The sequence below is a fragment of the Anguilla anguilla genome, chromosome 1, assembly GCF_013347855.1.
Source record: "Anguilla anguilla isolate fAngAng1 chromosome 1, fAngAng1.pri, whole genome shotgun sequence".
Classification (NCBI taxonomy): domain Eukaryota; kingdom Metazoa; phylum Chordata; class Actinopteri; order Anguilliformes; family Anguillidae; genus Anguilla; species Anguilla anguilla.
The window spans coordinates 26468788-26487358 of NC_049201.1; the positions used below are offsets into that span (position 1 = coordinate 26468788).

The 18571-nt window shown below is 45.8% G+C and overlaps 1 protein-coding gene across 22 annotated transcripts in view; it reads right to left on the reverse strand.

The window, feature by feature from the left end:
* Nucleotides 1-18571, reverse strand: part of gphna (gephyrin a) — a 94335-nt gene that overhangs the window by 14029 nt on the left and 61735 nt on the right. For 6 of the 22 annotated variants that reach the window (XM_035428657.1, XM_035428674.1, XM_035428599.1 and 3 more), the window contains 6 exons: nt 13854-13895; nt 10497-10571; nt 6714-6776; nt 4804-4846; nt 3523-3660; nt 1565-1624 (listed from right to left, as the gene is read on the reverse strand). In XM_035428657.1, coding sequence (XP_035284548.1) covers nt 1565-1624; nt 3523-3660; nt 4804-4846; nt 6714-6776; nt 10497-10571; nt 13854-13895 — 421 coding nt within the window. The remainder of the gene's footprint in view (nt 1-1564; nt 1625-3522; nt 3661-4803; nt 4847-6713; nt 6777-10496; nt 10572-13853; nt 13896-18571) is intronic. The other 16 variants (XM_035428709.1, XM_035428612.1, XM_035428717.1 and 13 more) reach the window with 9 other exon arrangements.

Below are 18571 nucleotides of genomic sequence, written 5' to 3' on the forward strand. Positions count from 1 at the left end.
TTTCTTGATAAATATGACTGAATGACTAATTAAACCAGTCACCGAGTCATATTTTGCAATAGATTTTGCAAGAGATATTGACCACATACTCTAGATGTCGATGAAGTTCGGAATGAGGTGCGCTCAAACTAAAAACAAGTACGCCGTTCAAGGCTTTTATGTGATGTCATTAGTGCAGGTAGCCAATAAACCTGGGGTTCATTATAAATACTCCAGATGCGTTTGCATCTACTATTAGACAGGTCTGATATTCATTACACCCCTCCTCTTAAGCCACTGCCAACGCCTCCGTTTGAAAAATTGTCGTTTCGAATCGATGTTCTTGCCTGCGCGAGCGTGAAGCTAGCAGCAATGAGCTACCGGTTTTTCACGCACAAGTTATACGTTTCTGAGGAGATGCTATGTCCCCCAACAACTTGAAGAAAGACGAGGCAATCTGTGCTGCAGTAATTTCCCAGGGCTACTCTCTAACCCCAGGCTGTAGCAGAGTAATGAATTGCGCTGCAATGTGGTTGTGCTCTGCTCAGAATTCGGCGGGTCCGATTCGCTGGGTGCTTTAGCGCAGGGATTGGCAGCTTCTGCTCCTCGTTACTTTATTGGCCCAATCATGCGATCCAACATTTTAGCTACGTTTCTTAATGAGTTCGTGAGTGACAGCTGCAGCCTGCTGGTGTCCCTATATGACACCTTCTCCTATGACACAGTCTACGAGCGAAATGGTGTTAGCGTACGCAGCCGATTAGCTAATTAAGCCAAGGTTCAGTAATTGGTGTGGAAGAATTTTCACATTCCAGTCCTCTGGAAAAGGAGTATCCCACCCATTTCATTATGTAAATTATTAACCAAAGCACCACCTCCGGTTTTGAATGGCCGCCTCCAACTGGAGTTCCACCTATGTCATATTGTGATTCGCCAAAAGAAGTGTCTGTCCATTGATTTGTTAGCAAATTGCACACCTGAGGTTGGGCAAAGCTATGCTGCATTGGAGTCCCTCAGGTCAATGGATCATATATTATGAGCCTCATAAGTGAGGATACATGAGCAGAGGACACACTAGGGGAAACAGGGCCTCTTACCGTGTAACTGCTCATACGGACAAACTGAATTTTTAATGAAGCACAAATATATTGAACACAAACTCTATTACAAATGAAGAGAGCAAGCTGGCAAGCTTAGCTTAGCCTCTGTCTTCTCTTTTTTTTGTGTTCCATCACTGTCCTTTCCCAAATCTATCACTCTTTAGCGTACCTAAAGAGTTAAGAAAGGAGCTGAAAGCATACCCCAATCACCATGTGATAATCCCTATACTTCTGAGCGACAGAGTGCATTGTGGGTGGCAGCTCTTATGAGGGTGCACAGCAGCAGTTTTCATGCAACAGGTACAACAGCCCATGGCCTAACTCTAGCATCCCCTGCTGGTGTGGAGGCATAATGGTGCCGAGCGGTGAGCACAGAGAGAGGCACGTGCACTAACTGGCCCGCCCCCAGGCTCCGCCCACATGGTCTGCCCAAGGCTCTGCCCTCCCACCTACACAATGAACGTGGGGGCGGGGCCACCACTAACCTGTGTGATGCCAGTGCACGAGTGAGGCATTGGCACCGATTCTCTTCTCTGTCTTTGTTCCTAAAGCAGTAAAGAAATGGGGCTTTTTTTTCTGGTTTTCCACAGGTCCAATGTCACAGGCTGCTCAAAAAAGGTTTATGTTTTTGGGTTTCTTTTTTTTCGGGGGGAGTGGGTCACTGGCTCCAGCTCAAGTGCCACTAAAAAGCACGATTTCCCCACTACCCCAAACCCCATCCTTCAAAACATAAACCACACAACACTGAGCAAGTGTGGCCATATTAGTTCACATGCAGGGGCAGCTGTCAGTTAGTGATGGCTTTGAGAGAAGGCCTTGACTTCAATCCACCGAATGAGAAAACTAAAAGCAGCATCCATAACTTCACTAACACAATGAAGCGTTACAAGTGACTTCAGTACACATGTGCCATAGTTTAGCTCATACCTGGTTGAATTCATTCAGCCATGAGATGAACGAATCACGATCTTGTGAAATGCCCATATTGCATAATTTCTTACAACACTGAAACCAGCACACAGCAGAAGCAAACATGCAGGTGCTCATAGCTGGTGGGTGGGCAGTTTTCCCATAATACACACACACACACACCTCAGTGTCAGTCTCAATGAATCCTTGGTCCAACTGTTAGCATGGATTAGCATGTTGGATCAATGATTCTGATGGGATTTGACCAGCAGACAAAGGGTACTTATAATCAATGAATATGACCAATGGGTATGGTGGATGGGAGATTAACCACGAAATCATGGGCATTGTCAAAAAATGAGGATTGTCAGTGGAGTGGCATTCAATTTGGAAGTGTCAACAGTGGTTGCAGTGTCAGTGGTGTAAGTGTCAGTGGTGTGGGAGTGTCAGTTGTGGGACTGCCTATATTAGTAGTAGCCTAAGTGTCAATGGTTTGAGTAGGCAGTTTGTGACTGTGAATAGCAGTGGTATGAGTCAATGATGTGTAATGTCGAGTTGCATAAAGCGTAATTTATCTTTTCACATGACACTTTTGACAAAAACGACGTATTTTCAAATGAAAAAAGTCTGAGGCTACACGTTCTCAATATCATCTTTGTACGTTGTCGAGCAATGTGACTGGATGGTTTGCAAATGTAAACAAACGGTCGGGAGTTACTGTAGGCGTCTCCCACTTCACAGCCCTTCATTACATTATTACATTACATTACAGGCATTTAGCAGACGCTCTTATCCAGAGCGTCTTACACAACTTTTACATAGCATTTTACATTGTATCCATTTATACAGCTGGATATATACTGAAGCAATTTCGGTTAAGTACCTTGCTCAAGGGTACAACGGCAGTGTCCTACCCGGGAATCGAACCTGCGACCTTCCGGTTGCAAGCCCAGTTCCTTACCCACTGTGCTACACTCCGTCCCTTCACTGAAGTATAAATGCGAAACGGAGTGCGACACCTTCATTTTTGTCGGGTGATGCTTGTCAAAACCATCCTGAGAAGTGTTAATTAGCCTTTAGAGCAGGGGGGTCCAGTCTTATCCAAAAAGGGCCGGCAAGGGTGCAGGTTTTTACTTTAGCCCACCGCTACAACACCCGATTCAACAGGTTAACTAACAGTGCTCTCAATCAAGACATCGATTAGTAGAATCAGGTGTCTTAGTGTTGGGCTAAAACAAAAACCTGCACCCACACCAGCCCATTTTGGATAAGACAGGACACCCCTGATGTAGAGTGTCAGTGGTGTGGAACTGTCAGTTCTTTGATTTTACTAGTGTTGCAGGCTTACAACAGAGTGGGTATTAGTGATACAAGTGTTCCAGAGGTTTATGTTCTATTGGTGCGGTACCGTCGGTGGTACAGTGGTACAGTAATGGGATAGTGAGCAGTTTAGGATGAGGGCAGGGGGGCGCTGCATGTGTTTGCATGCAGGGCATGTGTGTATGGAGGGGGGGGGGGGGGAAGGCTGCCTCACCTCTGTAGTTGATGATCTCAGTGCCCAGGACAGGGGTCATCTCCAGGACAGTGATGAAGGCCTTGTCCATGGAGGTCAGGGGGAAGGGTGACATGCGGTGCCTCCGCGCCACCTTGGTGATGTCCACCGCGCTGTGACCTGAGGGGGGGGGGGGGCACCAGGAGGGACAGCGTGAGCTCAGGGCAACAGCCTGATCCATCAAGACACCGCCAAACCCATCATCACGCCATCAATACAGTTAGTGCTAGTCATTAGCAATCAGTAGCCTAGTTAACACACACCTTGACTACACACCTAAGCTAATTTATAAACAACATTTAGCCGCCCTGTCTGTCAAGTGTCTTGGAATGACTCCTTCGTAGATTAAAAAGTTGTATTGTGCAGCTTGGCACACTTTTTCATTCTTATTGAGAATTTGTATTCTGTGTATTTTATGATTACATTTCTTAGACAAACGGTGCACCTTTTTATTCAGTACAGCACTTTGCCCATGAGAAAAGCTCTTCATAAATAAAATATATTATTATTATGTTGTTGTTGAATGTCCTCTGTTCATTACAACTAAATTTAACCGACATTCAGCAGCAGAGACAGAAAATAATTTGGCAAGAACAGGGAGGTCTCTCTAATCCCATCATGATTGGTATCTCATGGTCTCTGGTGCATTAATTTATGTTTAAACAGCTTATCTTTACATGCACACAGGCTGCTCCTCTATTACTAGACATGCATAAACACAAACAGAAGTTCAAAATGATCCATTCTGTAGTCTCTCTAGGATTTCTCCAGGATCAAATGCTGATGCCAACAGAATGAATTTAAAACATTTATGATCTTATTTCTCGGGAACATAAACGGAATAAAGTAAACGTTCCGGAAATGTTAACGTATTCACGAAAACGGCTCTGCCGACAATTAGTAAGGCGGCGAAAAATAAAATCGCCACACTTCGCGACTGCGTGCACGTGCGCGCACGTCTGCGCAGGTAGAAAGGGAAAAAAATCAAAGAGGCAGCCGCGTGTACGCGAGGTGTACGCGCTCGTGTGTAGATATTCGCTCATATTTTATAGAATGCGACTTAAAAGCCCAAGGCATCCCTTTCGTTCCTTCTTTTGCTTTCTCTCCGCTTTCCGCTTTCTCTCTTTCGTAAACGCGAAAGTGCATTCCCACTCATTAGAAATGAATCCCGTTGTACGGAACGGGGGGGGGGGGGGGGGGGGGGGGGGGGGAAGCGCGCTCATTAGGCCAGCGCGGAGAGTGCGCCGCGCACACCGTACTCACTGGGTCTCAAGATGTTCTCTTTGCTGCTGCACCGCGACTGCACCTACGCGTGAAGACAGAGAGAAGGAGTGAGAGAAAAGAGAGAGAAAGAGAGAAAAGAGAGAGCAAGAGAGATGGATGGTATGAGATCACGAGAACTACATCTACTCTCTTAGGTAGAATAAGGGGTGTTTTCCTCACTGGCAGCAGAGATGAGGGACCTCCTCTAAACATTAACGTAACGGGAACAAAAGGTTGAGATAAAGGTTTGTAATTTTTAAGTAATACATTTCCTCTGTCTAATGTTCATGCTATTATCATCATTATTACTATTGCAATTTGACAACGCTACTTGTGAATGTAGTGGTTTGGTAATGCCAGCCCAGTAGTGTTCTTGGTATAAGGTCTCCTGCTTATCAGTGCTACTAGCAAAGGCGCACTGCATCCAAAAACCCATATCACCAGGGCACTTTTTTTTTTCTTCCTGTTGCAATTTATGTCATGCAGGGGCTGTGGTGGAGGGGTTTAAATCATCTTCCTGCACCTAGATTAAGGAGGAAGATATTGCTGCTATGCACCCTGGAGGGGGGGAGGACATATCACAGCCAGCCCGAAACTAATGCCAGACACAGACTGTCCCACTGCGTCTCCTCTGCAGTTCCTCCCAAATTTACCCTCCGTCTCCACTTCTTCACCCTAGCACCCGATTGCTAACTCAGCCCTACATACTTATTCCATAATCTGGCAACTACTATCACTACTACTAACACTAATACTAGTACTACAACTACTACTATTACTACTACTCCTGCTAATAATAATAATAATAATAATAATAATAGCAAGAACAATAATCATACTAATTGCAACAATAATTATAGCATCAACAATTATCAACAATCATTTATTACATGAATGGTCATTAAAAAATGATGTTTCCTTAGGCCAAGGACATTAGTGTGAGAAGTCATTTTTCCACAGTAATCACAGAACAGAACGTTGGGGTGCTGGGCCAGGATGTTCCTTTCAAACCCTAAAAGTAACCCCCCTCCCTCCATCCCATTGAGTATTAGGGTCCTAGAGTGGGGGTGGGGACCCCATACACAGTTTCAAGTGTTTCTGTGGAAATAAAATTCTAATCTAGTTTCTAAAAAAACTGTTTTAATCATTGACACCAACAGGAGCAGGTATGCCTCAACCACTATCCAGAAAAGTCAGGTGGTATAACTGAACCAAGGGTCCAGCTACAGGACTGGTGTGACCCCTCCCATGACATCACCAAGTAGACCTCAGAGAACACCACGCCCCTGGCCTAGGGAGGAGGGTGACTCATGAGAGAGTGAGAGGGAGAGGGAGAGAGGGAGAGAAAGAGACAGAGGGAGGGAGAGACCAGCATGATCATTAAAACACACTCTATACACAGTATGTCCAAAAAGAAAAACAAAATGAACTCAAAGACCACCGCAGGCACGAAACCAATCAAAGAGTGAGGCGAGATCTGAGAGAGGTGATGGGAAGGGGGTGGGGTGGGGTGAGGAGGTGTGGCACGGCATGACCCTACGGTGCAGAAGGAAGCACAGACCATAAAAAATAACCGCGTCTAGATGGAGAAAACACTACCAAATACAACAGAACTGAAGAGAAGATTTCAAAAGAAAAAACGATTAACGGAAAGCCACAACACAACTGAGCACATCCACAGAGTTCCACCACAACTACACAGCGAATTGAAAGGAGAGAATGTTAGAGGACAGATATCGCTACGGAGAAAAGAGTGGGCGGGCGAGCGAGTGAGCGAGAGCGAGAGTGCGAGTGACTGAGAGTGAAAGACAGAGAGAGAGAGAGAGTGAGAGAGTAAGCAAGGAGGTTGGACTCCTGACGCAAAGCAGAGCTTGCGAATGGAAACGGTTCCTCTCGTTGGGAATAGTTACTCGCGAGTCGAAGGTCCTATTCGTCCTGCGATCATCTTTAAGCCCCTCCAACCTATAGTGGAGCTATTGGCGTGGACAGAAACAAAAGGTTTTTAACAGACAGAGCAGAAGAGGGGGGAAAAAAGCTTGGAAACAAAAAAAGGAGGTCAGGTTTACCAGAAGATCATTCTCAGCAAGACAAAATGGCAAAAAGAGAGAAATAAAACAGTGTACACAACTGAGGCAAACCAAAGAAGGTGCATAACAACAGGAAATGAGCCTTCGCTGGCCTTTTTTTTGTTTTTTGCAGAACATTTGAAGTTTAACACTGATGAGTAAGTTGCTGAGGAGGACACAGAAGTAGAGAGAAGGAGGGAAGAAGAGGAAAAGCAGGAAGAGGCAGAAGGGATATGAAAGTATGGAGGGAGGGTATTTAGCACAGTGCAGTGTTTATATGCAATAAGCACCAAAGCAGAAATGCATGGCAGTCACAGTGTGACATGAAAAGCAGTTTTGGATCATCTATCACTTAATGAACTCAGAAGATTTCTGTTGTATATTTTGCTTAGACTGCTTGGCAGTCTTTGGGGGGGGGGGGGAATAAATAAGCCTTCCAGGAATGTCGGAGATTCACTGCAAACTTGGGGCTGACTACAAAGCTCTCTTTAACTGCAATTCAAATCGCTCGGATGGATGGATTTTTTTCCGCCTTTATCACTGGGAACTAGCTGATAAGCGGGTGGCGGTCCTGATGCGTGAGAATGAGGCGCAGTACTGTTAAATGACCACTAAGCAGCACCAAGGAGGAAAACTCAAAAGTTTAAGAGCATGAGAACTAGGCTTTTAGTACAAATGTCCAGAAGAGACACAAAACTATAAAAAAAGTAAAAGTAAGAGTCACAGACAGAGGGAGAAAGAGAGAAATAAGGAAGCTTACCACAGAAAAGGTGAAGTAAAAACAGACAGTACCCACCTCTTGTAACATTACACGTCTCTGCTCCGCCCACCTATTTCCTCAACCCCTCCCTCAAACCTAAGACCAGCCAATAATACTGATCTTGTCGACCCTGTTCTCAAAGTCTCCGCCCTCTGCTGCAAAACAGGGCAGGGTTATAGTAGCGATAGTATTGAGGCTTCACAATCCTCATAATAGGTGGAACAGGAATACTGCCAATCACTAATTTGTATTATTGACTGACAGCACAGGGTAGCTCCACCCATTTACTGGATTATGTGAATGCAGTTTCTCATCTCTAGTCTGGATGGAGCTCAATAGCAAATTAGTAACTGAAAAAAAGCTTTGGTACTCTTGACTGGGCCCAATGAAAATTTAACCGTCATGATTTTTTCCATAGAGAAGATGATCTGATATTGACGAATGTACATGATAACGGATTAAACACGTTCGGTTATTTTTTAAACGTATATTTAAATGAAATGCTATTGTGTTTAAACATACGCATGGTTAAATGTCAAATGTTATGATAATGGCACCAAGTGGTTCACACTTGTTTTATGTAATCCCAGAAAAAAAAGAAAATAAAAATTGATGGGCATCATTGGGGGCCACAATTCTGGGAACAACAAAAACGCTGAACTGGAGTGAAATTTCAGGAGTAACGCGTCCAAATTTAAAACAAAAAAACAATAACTAATCTATAAAACGTGTGAGTTCCCATCTTGAATGAATGAACAAATACTATAATACTTGAATTGTTATTAAATATGTTAATGCACTCTCACATCAATGGAAACAGCACTCTTAAGAGCGAGGTACAATAGGGCTTCTCCCCCCACAAATTTCAATATTTTTGACATGGTTGCATCATGCTATTAACATTCTAGTCACGTTTGACCAGTGACCATGTAAATTAAAGGGAAATGAGCGTGAATTAATTTACAGTTTGTATTCGGCCCGATTGTTTTCATAGCACAATTCGGTCGAATGCATTTCCTGTCAAGAAGCTGACAATCCTTGGAAAAGCCTTTATTGCGCAGATGCGAAACATTAATTCAAGCTGGGAGCCCACAAGTAAAAAAATGGGGAAGAAAAAAAACAGGAAGAACACATTACAGTTATAGGATCGGCATTTTTCCAATGGTGGATATATCTATATAAGGCTTTGGAAAAACTGGAATTGGAGTATGATGTGCATCAGAATTGGGAAAAATGGCTAAACGTAGCCCTAAGTTTAAAGAATCCAGTTACAGTGTAACACACCAATAAACAATTAGTACCCAAAGGCATTTTTCTTTATTCCCGATGTGAAAAGCCTGACATTAGTTGCAAGCCAGTATCCATTGTTGCAGCACACACTGGCAGTGCAAGAAGCCTCGCACTGAGCATGTGTCCACGGCGACACATTTAGCTCGCCATCTGCCGCTTTTCGGGACTTTTCACTGGCCGAGCCGCCCAAAGTCACGGCACCGGGGGGGACCGCCCAGCTGGCGCGGGGGAACCGCAGGCACCCGGTCAACCGGGGGGGTCACGGCAAATCGGGCATCGCTCAACTGAGACCCCTCGCCGCGGTCGATAATGGCGCGGTCGGGACTGCGTTCCGGATAGTAGGACACCTCGCTGCACGTCCGGATTTAACTGGATACCCACCAGAGAGCAGAGGCTCTGAACATTTTATCTCGCTGTCATGGAGGATACTATACAGGTATAACATGTTGAAGGCATATTATTCCCTTTTGGAAAACCTTTTTCAGATCCATTGATGAAAGGGTTATTATATATTTTATATTAGATATATTATATGTATATATATATGTGTATCTATATATACATGCACGTTATATTTAACTGGGGAAAAGAGCTGATGGATAAGTGAACAACATAAAAGAGAAATAAAGAGACACTGCAGCTGCAGGCAGACAGAGACGCTGCTAGTACTCCTAGAGAGGCACGGTGCTATGTGACCAGGGCATTAACTTTCGTCTGAGCTCCACTGCACCACTCCATCCATCTCTCTCTCCTCCCTCAACTGTCGTCCTCCTGTTCTCATGCTTCTCTGACTCCCTCAGCCCTGTGCAGAGCACAGAGCTCCTTCCACTGTGCAGTGGGCTCGTTCTGTGTGCACAGGAGGATAATGAATATACCATGGAAAGGAACAAAAAAGGTGTGTGCTAAACAGGTGATTATTAGTCTCTCTCTCTCTCTCTCTCTCTCTCTCTCACACACACACACACGTGCACGTGCACACACACGCACCTCTCTCTCTCCCTCTCACACTCACACACAGACACAACACACGCACGCACACATCCACTCAAACGATTTGCCGCGTGTGAAACTGGGGGTCCGGGTTCACTCCTTTTCCCAAAAGCCGATAATCTTACAACATAAAATATTTCGCTAAATTAAAATAAATAAATGAATCAACAAAATAAATAAAATAAATGTTAAATAAATTTTCAAGGTGGTATTCAAGGTGCATTTTTTAAAGTTTGAGGTTTCTGCCGTCTCTAAAAAGGAGAAAAGCCCATGCGTGGCCCTCACGTTCCAAGGACTCATGACATGTACACTTCTCTGCAAGGGAGTGTGCAATGCACTACAAGAAACACAGAAGCGTGTGTCTATGCAAGTAACCACAAGAGAGGTTTAGGTAACATCAAGCGGCCTGGTCTGTAGTATTAAGCATTGTATTAAGCAAAATACCTCTTTTCAGTATCGAATTTCCCACATAACTCTTATTTCATAAAGGGGACTGGGCTGTTACTCCTCCTTCTGCTCTTAGGGTACTGTGAGTGGCCTGGGACAGCCTGCATGCTTGTAGTTAACTAGGAAGATTAACTGTTTACCTGGTCCAAGGTAGAGTACCTTGACTTGAGTGTGATGACCTCATCCAGGTGAGCCCTGAACTCTCTCCGTGAGGCCTGGAGGAAGCCACAGGATAGTCACTCACCTGATTACATCACTTCTCCTCTCACTCACCTTCACAGCTTATTAAGCCCCTCCCCCAACACTCACCTTCACACAGCCGAATACGTCACTCACACTCACAGACCCGAAGAGATACGCGCTCGTCTCTATACATCACAAACTAACTCAGCTCTTCCACACACGTCACACACACACACACACACAGCAGACTGCAATACATGGAGCTGCAATAAGTATGAGACCGACTGATCTGATAGATGAACAAACCACAGCAAACCCTCTGTGAGATAATGGCTGTGTTAGGCGAAATAAAATCAAAATATCTATAAAGAATCAAAATGAGAAAACAATGATTCACTTCCTGTGTCATGGCAGCACGCATGTGATCTAAAACAGCCAATCAGAGAATGTAGTGGAAGATGCAGCAGTTGTGGAATAAGAGAGACAAATGGAAGAACAGAGACCTTCCCCCCCCCGCTCCCCTGGGGGGGGCTGGAACTACATTTCCCATCAGTCCCGGCAACTTCACCGAGCCTGGGATAAGAGCGCAAATGCGCTGTTACAAAGAAGGGCTAGTGGAAAATATTTTATTAAATATTTTTGGAAGGTGAAATCTGGTAAACATTTTTTTTTTTTAAACAGTTGACGCTAACAGGCATGTAAAAGGGAAAAAGGGAGCATGTTGGACATGTTGATTAACGTTTTTAAAATGAGTGCATGCCATATTAATTTTTAATGTTAAAAGGAGAAATTGATTTAAAAGTTTCATAGTACTCACATAGGCAGCTAAGAATTCACATCAGCCAAGAACCCAAAACCCCTCCACTAATTGCTGACGCAAGCCGACTCAGACATGGCTCGCTGGTAACTTAAATACACCAAGATTTGTGTTAGTAAAACAGCTTGCATGTGTTTTTGATATTTGGGTTCAAGAGCTTGAGCAAAAAGCTAAAATCTAGCTTGCACATAAAAAGATTATGCTGCAGTACACTCTAAAAATGTGGACTTGGAAATACAGTTATAAATATATTCATTGTTATATCTGAAAATATGATAAACATCGATGAATACATAAACACATTGCAATATCTGTAAGTGGCAACAATTTGTAGATCTGAAAAGTTGTAATAACTTAAGATATTGTGCTTCAATATATTTTATGTATATTCCATTACTGTAAGGCTAACCAGACCTGGCTCAAATAACTCATAGCTCTTTAATTCTTCAGATAGCAGTTAGCAATATTCCTGCAGACCACTAAAGCTTTATTCAACACAAAGAAAAATATTGCTACTGTACTTATAAAAATGAGCAATCGTATGAAATAAGGTACAGTATTTCACAAGTTTGACCCAGGTTTGATCTTGATACTAACTACAACTAGTAATTAAAAGAAGGATGACATCAATAAAGTCCACTGACTGCTAGTGGCCGGTGAAATGGCACATTCGGTACAAAGTATGAAACGTGGCGCCTCATCGAATGCATCATCGACTACAGTGCCCCAAAAAACATCCAAGGATAATACAGTTTCACCTGAGGCTGAACAGTAACAGTCAAATGCCACTCAGGGCCAAAGTAAATCAGGAGTGTTCTAATAATAACTGCAGTTCTTTCAACTGTATCTCAGGAAACCAAAATAAGACTGTCAAGGGGATGCAAACAGACCTAATTTCATTAATTCGAAAAAGGACACCAAGAATCAGGCTTCAGTGCCAGTAATCTAACCAATAACTACAATGTTACGCATTAGAATTAACAGGGAGATTTAATGTAAGGCATGCCTTAGCCCTGTAATTTGGATAATTTAAAGGGAACACATTTAGTATTTTTTTTTTTTTTTTTTACTTTCATCAAACAAATTTTGTCTAGTTGGATCAATCTTTGGTCCAAATCTTTGGTAGGCAACTGTAAGGACAAAAATACTAATCATCGTGAGAAAACAATATAAACAATTATTAAAATTAGGAATCTTTTTTATGGAATATGTTAGAGGTGATAAACATAAAAATTGATCCATTGCACGAAATTAACCATTGCATGAACTTGCAATGAAAAACACAGAAAAAGATTTCAGGGCATTGTCAATTACATTAATGTCCGTAATGCACTGGAGTGCACTGACTTGAACACTGCTCAAACTCAGTGGGCTTCAAGCGCTAGTCTTGGAGAGATCTTGTTGTTGACTTGAAGGTGAACACCAGGTGAAGAACATGCCGTTCTCCAGGAAAAGGCCAAAGAGCCACGGCTCTACCTTAACAAGGTGGCTGGATGGGGCCTCACTGTGTAAACAAAATGGAGGGTACCAAACAATATTCATTCAGCTTCGTATTTCTCGATTCGACGCCTCTGATGAAGGCCTGTACGTTATCCTCTGAATTTTCTTGAGTACTGGAGTTGGATGCATTTGATGATGCTACGACGTGCCCTGGAGGCAGAACCTCCCGTCACAGCCGAACGAGCGAATGATTGGCAGACACCAGAAATCAAGTTTTATGCTTCCTGTAGCTGGTTTGGAATTCTTAGCCGTGCATGCGAGTACTTGACATTTAACGAGAAACGAATTCTATTTTTCCCCACCTTTAGAAGAATTCTTCTACATTTCTCTCTCACCTAATCAGCAATTCTGAATCAAAACCACAAGTCTGTCCGCAATGTCTGCTGTCCAAGTGGAAAACCACGGATTAATGCGGGCATCATGCGAAACTCGTGCGGCCAACCAAACCCTCCTCTTTCCTGCTCGATGGTCTGTCAGCGCAGATTGCAGGTATTCTAGTTGACCAGAGGAGTCACTAGCGAGCCTCCCTGGGAAACCCTATGGCCAATCGTGTGTCTCCAGCTGGCCTCCCATCTGTCCTGTCTGGCACTTCAGTGGGCTCCGCATAAAGCCCTCTGCAACATGGCTGCTCCAGGGCTTTTGAAATCGCCATGTTTGACTAGAGTTCTGACTTTAAAATGACGTGACATCCTTGGGGGTGCGATTAGCTTTAACAAAACGAAAACAAACAAAAAACAAACAAAAAAAAAACCCTCTCCAAGAACTTCTATGTATATGTTTGTATATGGAGAACGGTTTCTATTAGAATTGAGCATGAATTTTAAAAGTTGTAAATTTCCCCTCGCTCCCTCAGTGCATGGTATACCTTCCTGGGGGGAGGGGGCATGTGGGCAGGAGGGGAGAGGGAAGGACAGAGCGGGGAACGGGGGGTGGGAGGTCACCATGACGCTGTTGCTATGACGTGAAGGCAATGTAGTAAAACACATGCAAAGAATACCTCAGAAACACTATAGGTGGATGAGCAGGAGGGGAGCCGGGCCTGGGTGCAGTGAGAGAAGGGGGGGAAAAGAGAAGAAGGGTTAACAGAGTGCCCGCAAGCAGGAGGACACAAGACAGCGCCCTCTACCCGTCGGAGGACCACAGTGTATTCTCACAGCTGAGAACAGAGACGTGTTTGGGGGGGGGGCGGTTGGCACATTCAAGACCAGGGTGGTGGGGAGGAGAGAGGAGGGAGGTTGGGGGGGGGGGGGGGGGGCAGGACTCTTCCAATGCTAAATTTAGTAGGTGACTAATTTTATTTTTGTTACAGTTGTGTTTATTCTCACACCTCCCACTGTCTAACTCGCTCATTTCACTTCCTAACCTTTCTGTGGTCGCTCAACTTCCTACCGTATCTCATGTCATTTCCCCCCGGAAAGGAGGGAAGACTGGGGAGACGCACGTTAATGCGTACCCCTCCGAGACGAGCACGTTCACCTCTCCGCTGCGGCAAAGAACGCAGCGGCGTTCGCCTCGTCGCTGGCGGCGGGTAGTTAGGCCGTAAACAATCCTGTCCTGGCGCTAAATTCGCCGCAGAGCGAGCGAGCGAGCGAGCGAGCGGTGGCTCTGGAATGAGAGGCTGGAATGCTGGCGAATGACGAATGAGAGCGATGCTGAGATGGCACGTGCGTTGATGCAACCCCCCCCCCCCCCCGCACACAACCCCCCTTCCCCCCAACACACACATGATCATGCAAACACACACACACACACACACAAGAGCGTGCAAATGTGCACGTAACTGGCGCACGTAACAACGCACGCACACGCGTGCCAGCGTTGCACATAAACATACAGATGCGCTCGCATGTGTATGCACCTCCCCACATCACCCCCCCCCCCCGTTCAGGCTTCTCTGCTTGTGTCTTCCAGAACCGATTTTAAGGCTCCTTTACTGGTATTTAAAGCACTTAATGGCTAGGCACCTTAAAACATTAATAACTGTAATAACTGACCTTGTATCAGCTTCAGTGAGCACTGCACACTGCAAGACTACCCTGTTAGATATTCCTGCTGTTATACTTAAACAAGGGGGAGGGGGGGGGCAGCTATCTGTTATCATGCAGCATAATTATGGATTTCCTTACCACAGTACATAAAAGACAGCCATTTGTTGCGTAGTTTTAAATCTTCAAACTTTCCTTTTAACTATGGATTTTACCTAACTATTGATCATCGCATTCATTATAATTTTATGCTATTTTTTATTCGTCATATTTTGCCTTGTATCAATAAAATTTTTTTATTACACCTCATATTTATTCCACATTTGTTCCACATCTCATTTTTATTGTGCTTATATTTTTTTTTACCACCTTGTCATTTTTCATCTGTAATTGTTTTATTGCACTGTTAAGACTGCTCCATTTGGTTTATCCCCGTGTTATGTGAAGCACCTGATATACAAATGGTGCTTTACAAATCAAGTTATTATCACTGTGACTATTAAAATGCACACGCTCCATGACATGCCGCACTTACACACGCCACAAACACACACTCGCTTGCACACACACATGCACACGCACGCCTCTGTGTTACCAGTCTGGCAGACCTGCACACCCTCCCTTTAAATAGTAGAGTCCCCCCACCCCCCCCCCCCCCCCCCCCGTTCTCTCCTGAGTGGGCTGCTCTTTGTTCACACCCCTCAGAGAGAATTTATTTACTGCGGCAGGCGCTTCTCTCCAAACAAAAGCTCCGCCGCCTCTCCTCCTCCTCCTTTACTTTATTCTCCCTTTATCGCACCGCGGAAACCCCATTCAGAAAAAACAAACCCGGGGCGGAGGGGGGATTCCTCTCGCTCCCCCCCAGCCTCTTTCTGGGCGGCCATCTTACCCCCCCCACCTCGGAAGCACTGCTGTCGCGTGCGCCCGAAATCAATACCCCGCCCCAGTCCCGCCCCTCGTCTTCACCGCCCCGCTGTAGCATCCGGCATGATGGCGGTATACTCCGTCTCTTCCTGAGGGTATAACCTCCAGTGGTTCTGGCTGGATGGTCTCAGCGCCAGAGCTGGGGGCGACCCCCGGAGCTGAAACACCACGGGGCCACCCGTTATTCACCCTAAACTGAGCCTCCGGTTCAGATCCGAGGAACCCCGATCCACCCGAGGGGAGGTCACGGCACAGCCGACGGCTCTAACCGATCATTTAACCCTTCGAGGTGCAAGATCACAAAATGTGTCTTAACTGAACATTCTACTGCTGATGTAACAATCGGTAACCGACCGAACTGAAAGCGAGGGAGTTCTAGAACACCGAGTTACAATTTTGGGGAACAAAACATTCCGGAAAAACCCACTCTTCAACAGGTAAAGTGTTCACACGGAAAACTTGCAGATCCTGAAGCTACCGGCGCCCTGGGCTGGAGACCCTGCATGCTCTCCATGAGTTCTTCCTCCCATCCGCTTGTGCCCTCTGTAGGTAGTCGGCTGCATGTTTAAGAAAATCTCCTCCCCACCCCTGCCAGTTGCTCTACAAGTTCTCTCAAGATTCCATAACCCTAACCCTAACCCCCCCCTCGTTCACCAACCAAGAAAAACTGTACAGTGGGCTACAGCAAGCATTAGCGGCCTTCAGTGAGGCAATATAAACACTGACTCAGTAGACCTGAAAATGAATGCAATCAGCCATTTCAACCCCAATCCAAACCCGACACAAGCGTTTTGAGCGGGATAGGCATTCTGATCCAGAACAAGCTTCAAGGTCAAATTAGTGTACAATGTGAACCAGGAGCAGCAATTATCAAGATGATTGCTGAAATTTCCCAACGACAAAAAGAAAAGAAACAAGCCACTTTAATTCTTTAAGAAAAAAGACTGTCGATGACTGAGGGAACCCTCCAGAAAAGCCGTTCCCATTCCTCCTCAGTCCACAGATCTTTCCTTCACATCAGCATTACTCATCACAGAAAATCATTCCACTTGCCGAAACCCTGATGTATTCGATGAACCCCCCTTCAGAACCTGAAGACAGCAAAAAAAAAGGGGGCGGGGGAGGGGGGGGGTCAGGGGTGAGGGGTGGGAGGGAAAGAAGGAAAGAGGGAAAGACACCTGATACCTACAGATAAAGGATGAATGAAGAGGCAGCAACAGAAGATGATGTATCCACAACCGAAGAGCAGAGAAACACATAGATGTCCACATATAAAGCCAAGAAACCAGAAAGTGCACACACAGGAGATACTCACAGAGAGAGAGACACACACACAGGACGTGTGATACAGACGAGGAGATATCTACAGGTATAGGCCGTGAGCTAGAGATGTACAGCAGATGAGTACAGAAACAGGGCAGGAACGACAGACTAAAATGACACATCTACAGACATGGGTCAGAAAGGAGAGACGAGCCGGAGATATCTACAGATGCTAGCCAGGGAGAACAGACACGTACTGCAGGCGATATATATGCTAACGCTAATCTGTCATGCACAAAACGTACATGTACGCACCAATACACATTCGATGGGGGAATGGTTTTATCTGTATGTAAATTGGGGTGGAGGGGATAGCCTATTCAACATGCAAACCGCACCGGGGAACGGCTGATCTGTATGCAAGTCTTTGATTGGGTAGGCCCCGCTGGAGTGACAGGGGGCCACATAGATCGCCACAGCGACCGCGAGAACACCCGGCCTCCTTCCCCTTCCCCTTCCCCTCCCCCTCTCCAATCAACCTACACGTCTTCCACCCCTGCCCATCCATCACCGCACGCTTACGCGCAAACGATCGATGCGAATTCATTAGCGGAGGGAGTGGCCCGTCCCCGCTGGCCCGCTCAATACCGCTCGCCCGCGCTCTTGCTCGCGTTCGATACGACGACCACCTCGCACTCCCTCACGCGCAAGTGGGGAAAACTCTCCTCCAACCCTTCATCACCTCTCTACGGATGTCTGCAGCACAAAGCACCATTACATTCCATTACTGGCATAGACAACGTTTCACACAGCATTTACACTGAATCCATTTATATACAGAATCAGACCGCCATTTTGGTGCACAGCCATCGATAATCCCCATAGCTTGTGGAACATGTTTATCTGTGTGAGTGTGCACGCATGCATGTACGCATAGTGTTGGCAAATGCAGCAGAGTTCCTAATGACTTTAATGCTAGTGCTAATGGGGCCCATGTGTTAGTGGTGGCGGGTTGCACCTGTAGGGTGCAGTGTGCTATCGGGCTAGCAGGCGGATGGTAGGGTGCATGGGCTGCAGATGCTAATGCTAGTGCTAGTGGTAATAGGGCCTGTGTTGTAGCGGTGGCGGGTTGCTCCTGTAGGGTGCAACGTGCTAACAGGCTAGGAGGCAGACGGTTGGGTGCACGGGCTACAGATGCTAATGCTAGTGCTAATGGGGCCTGTATTGCAGCGGTGGCGGCTTGCTCCTGTAGAGTGCAGCGTGCTAACGAGCTAGGAGGAGGACGGAAGGGTGCACGAGCCGCAGATGCTAATGCTAGTGCTAGTGCTAATGGGGCTTGTACTGTAGCGCTGGCAGCTCATTGCTGGACGCAGTGCGCTAACGGGCTAGCAGGCGGATGGGCAGCAGAGCCCACCCACAGACGCGAGCCGTCACGTCTGCCGCGTTTCGCCCCGAGCCCGGAGACGGCTGCTTTTGGGGAGGCATGCTGGGAAGGAGGCTGGACGCTGACCCAAATACATCACCTCGCCTTACGCCCTCGCGC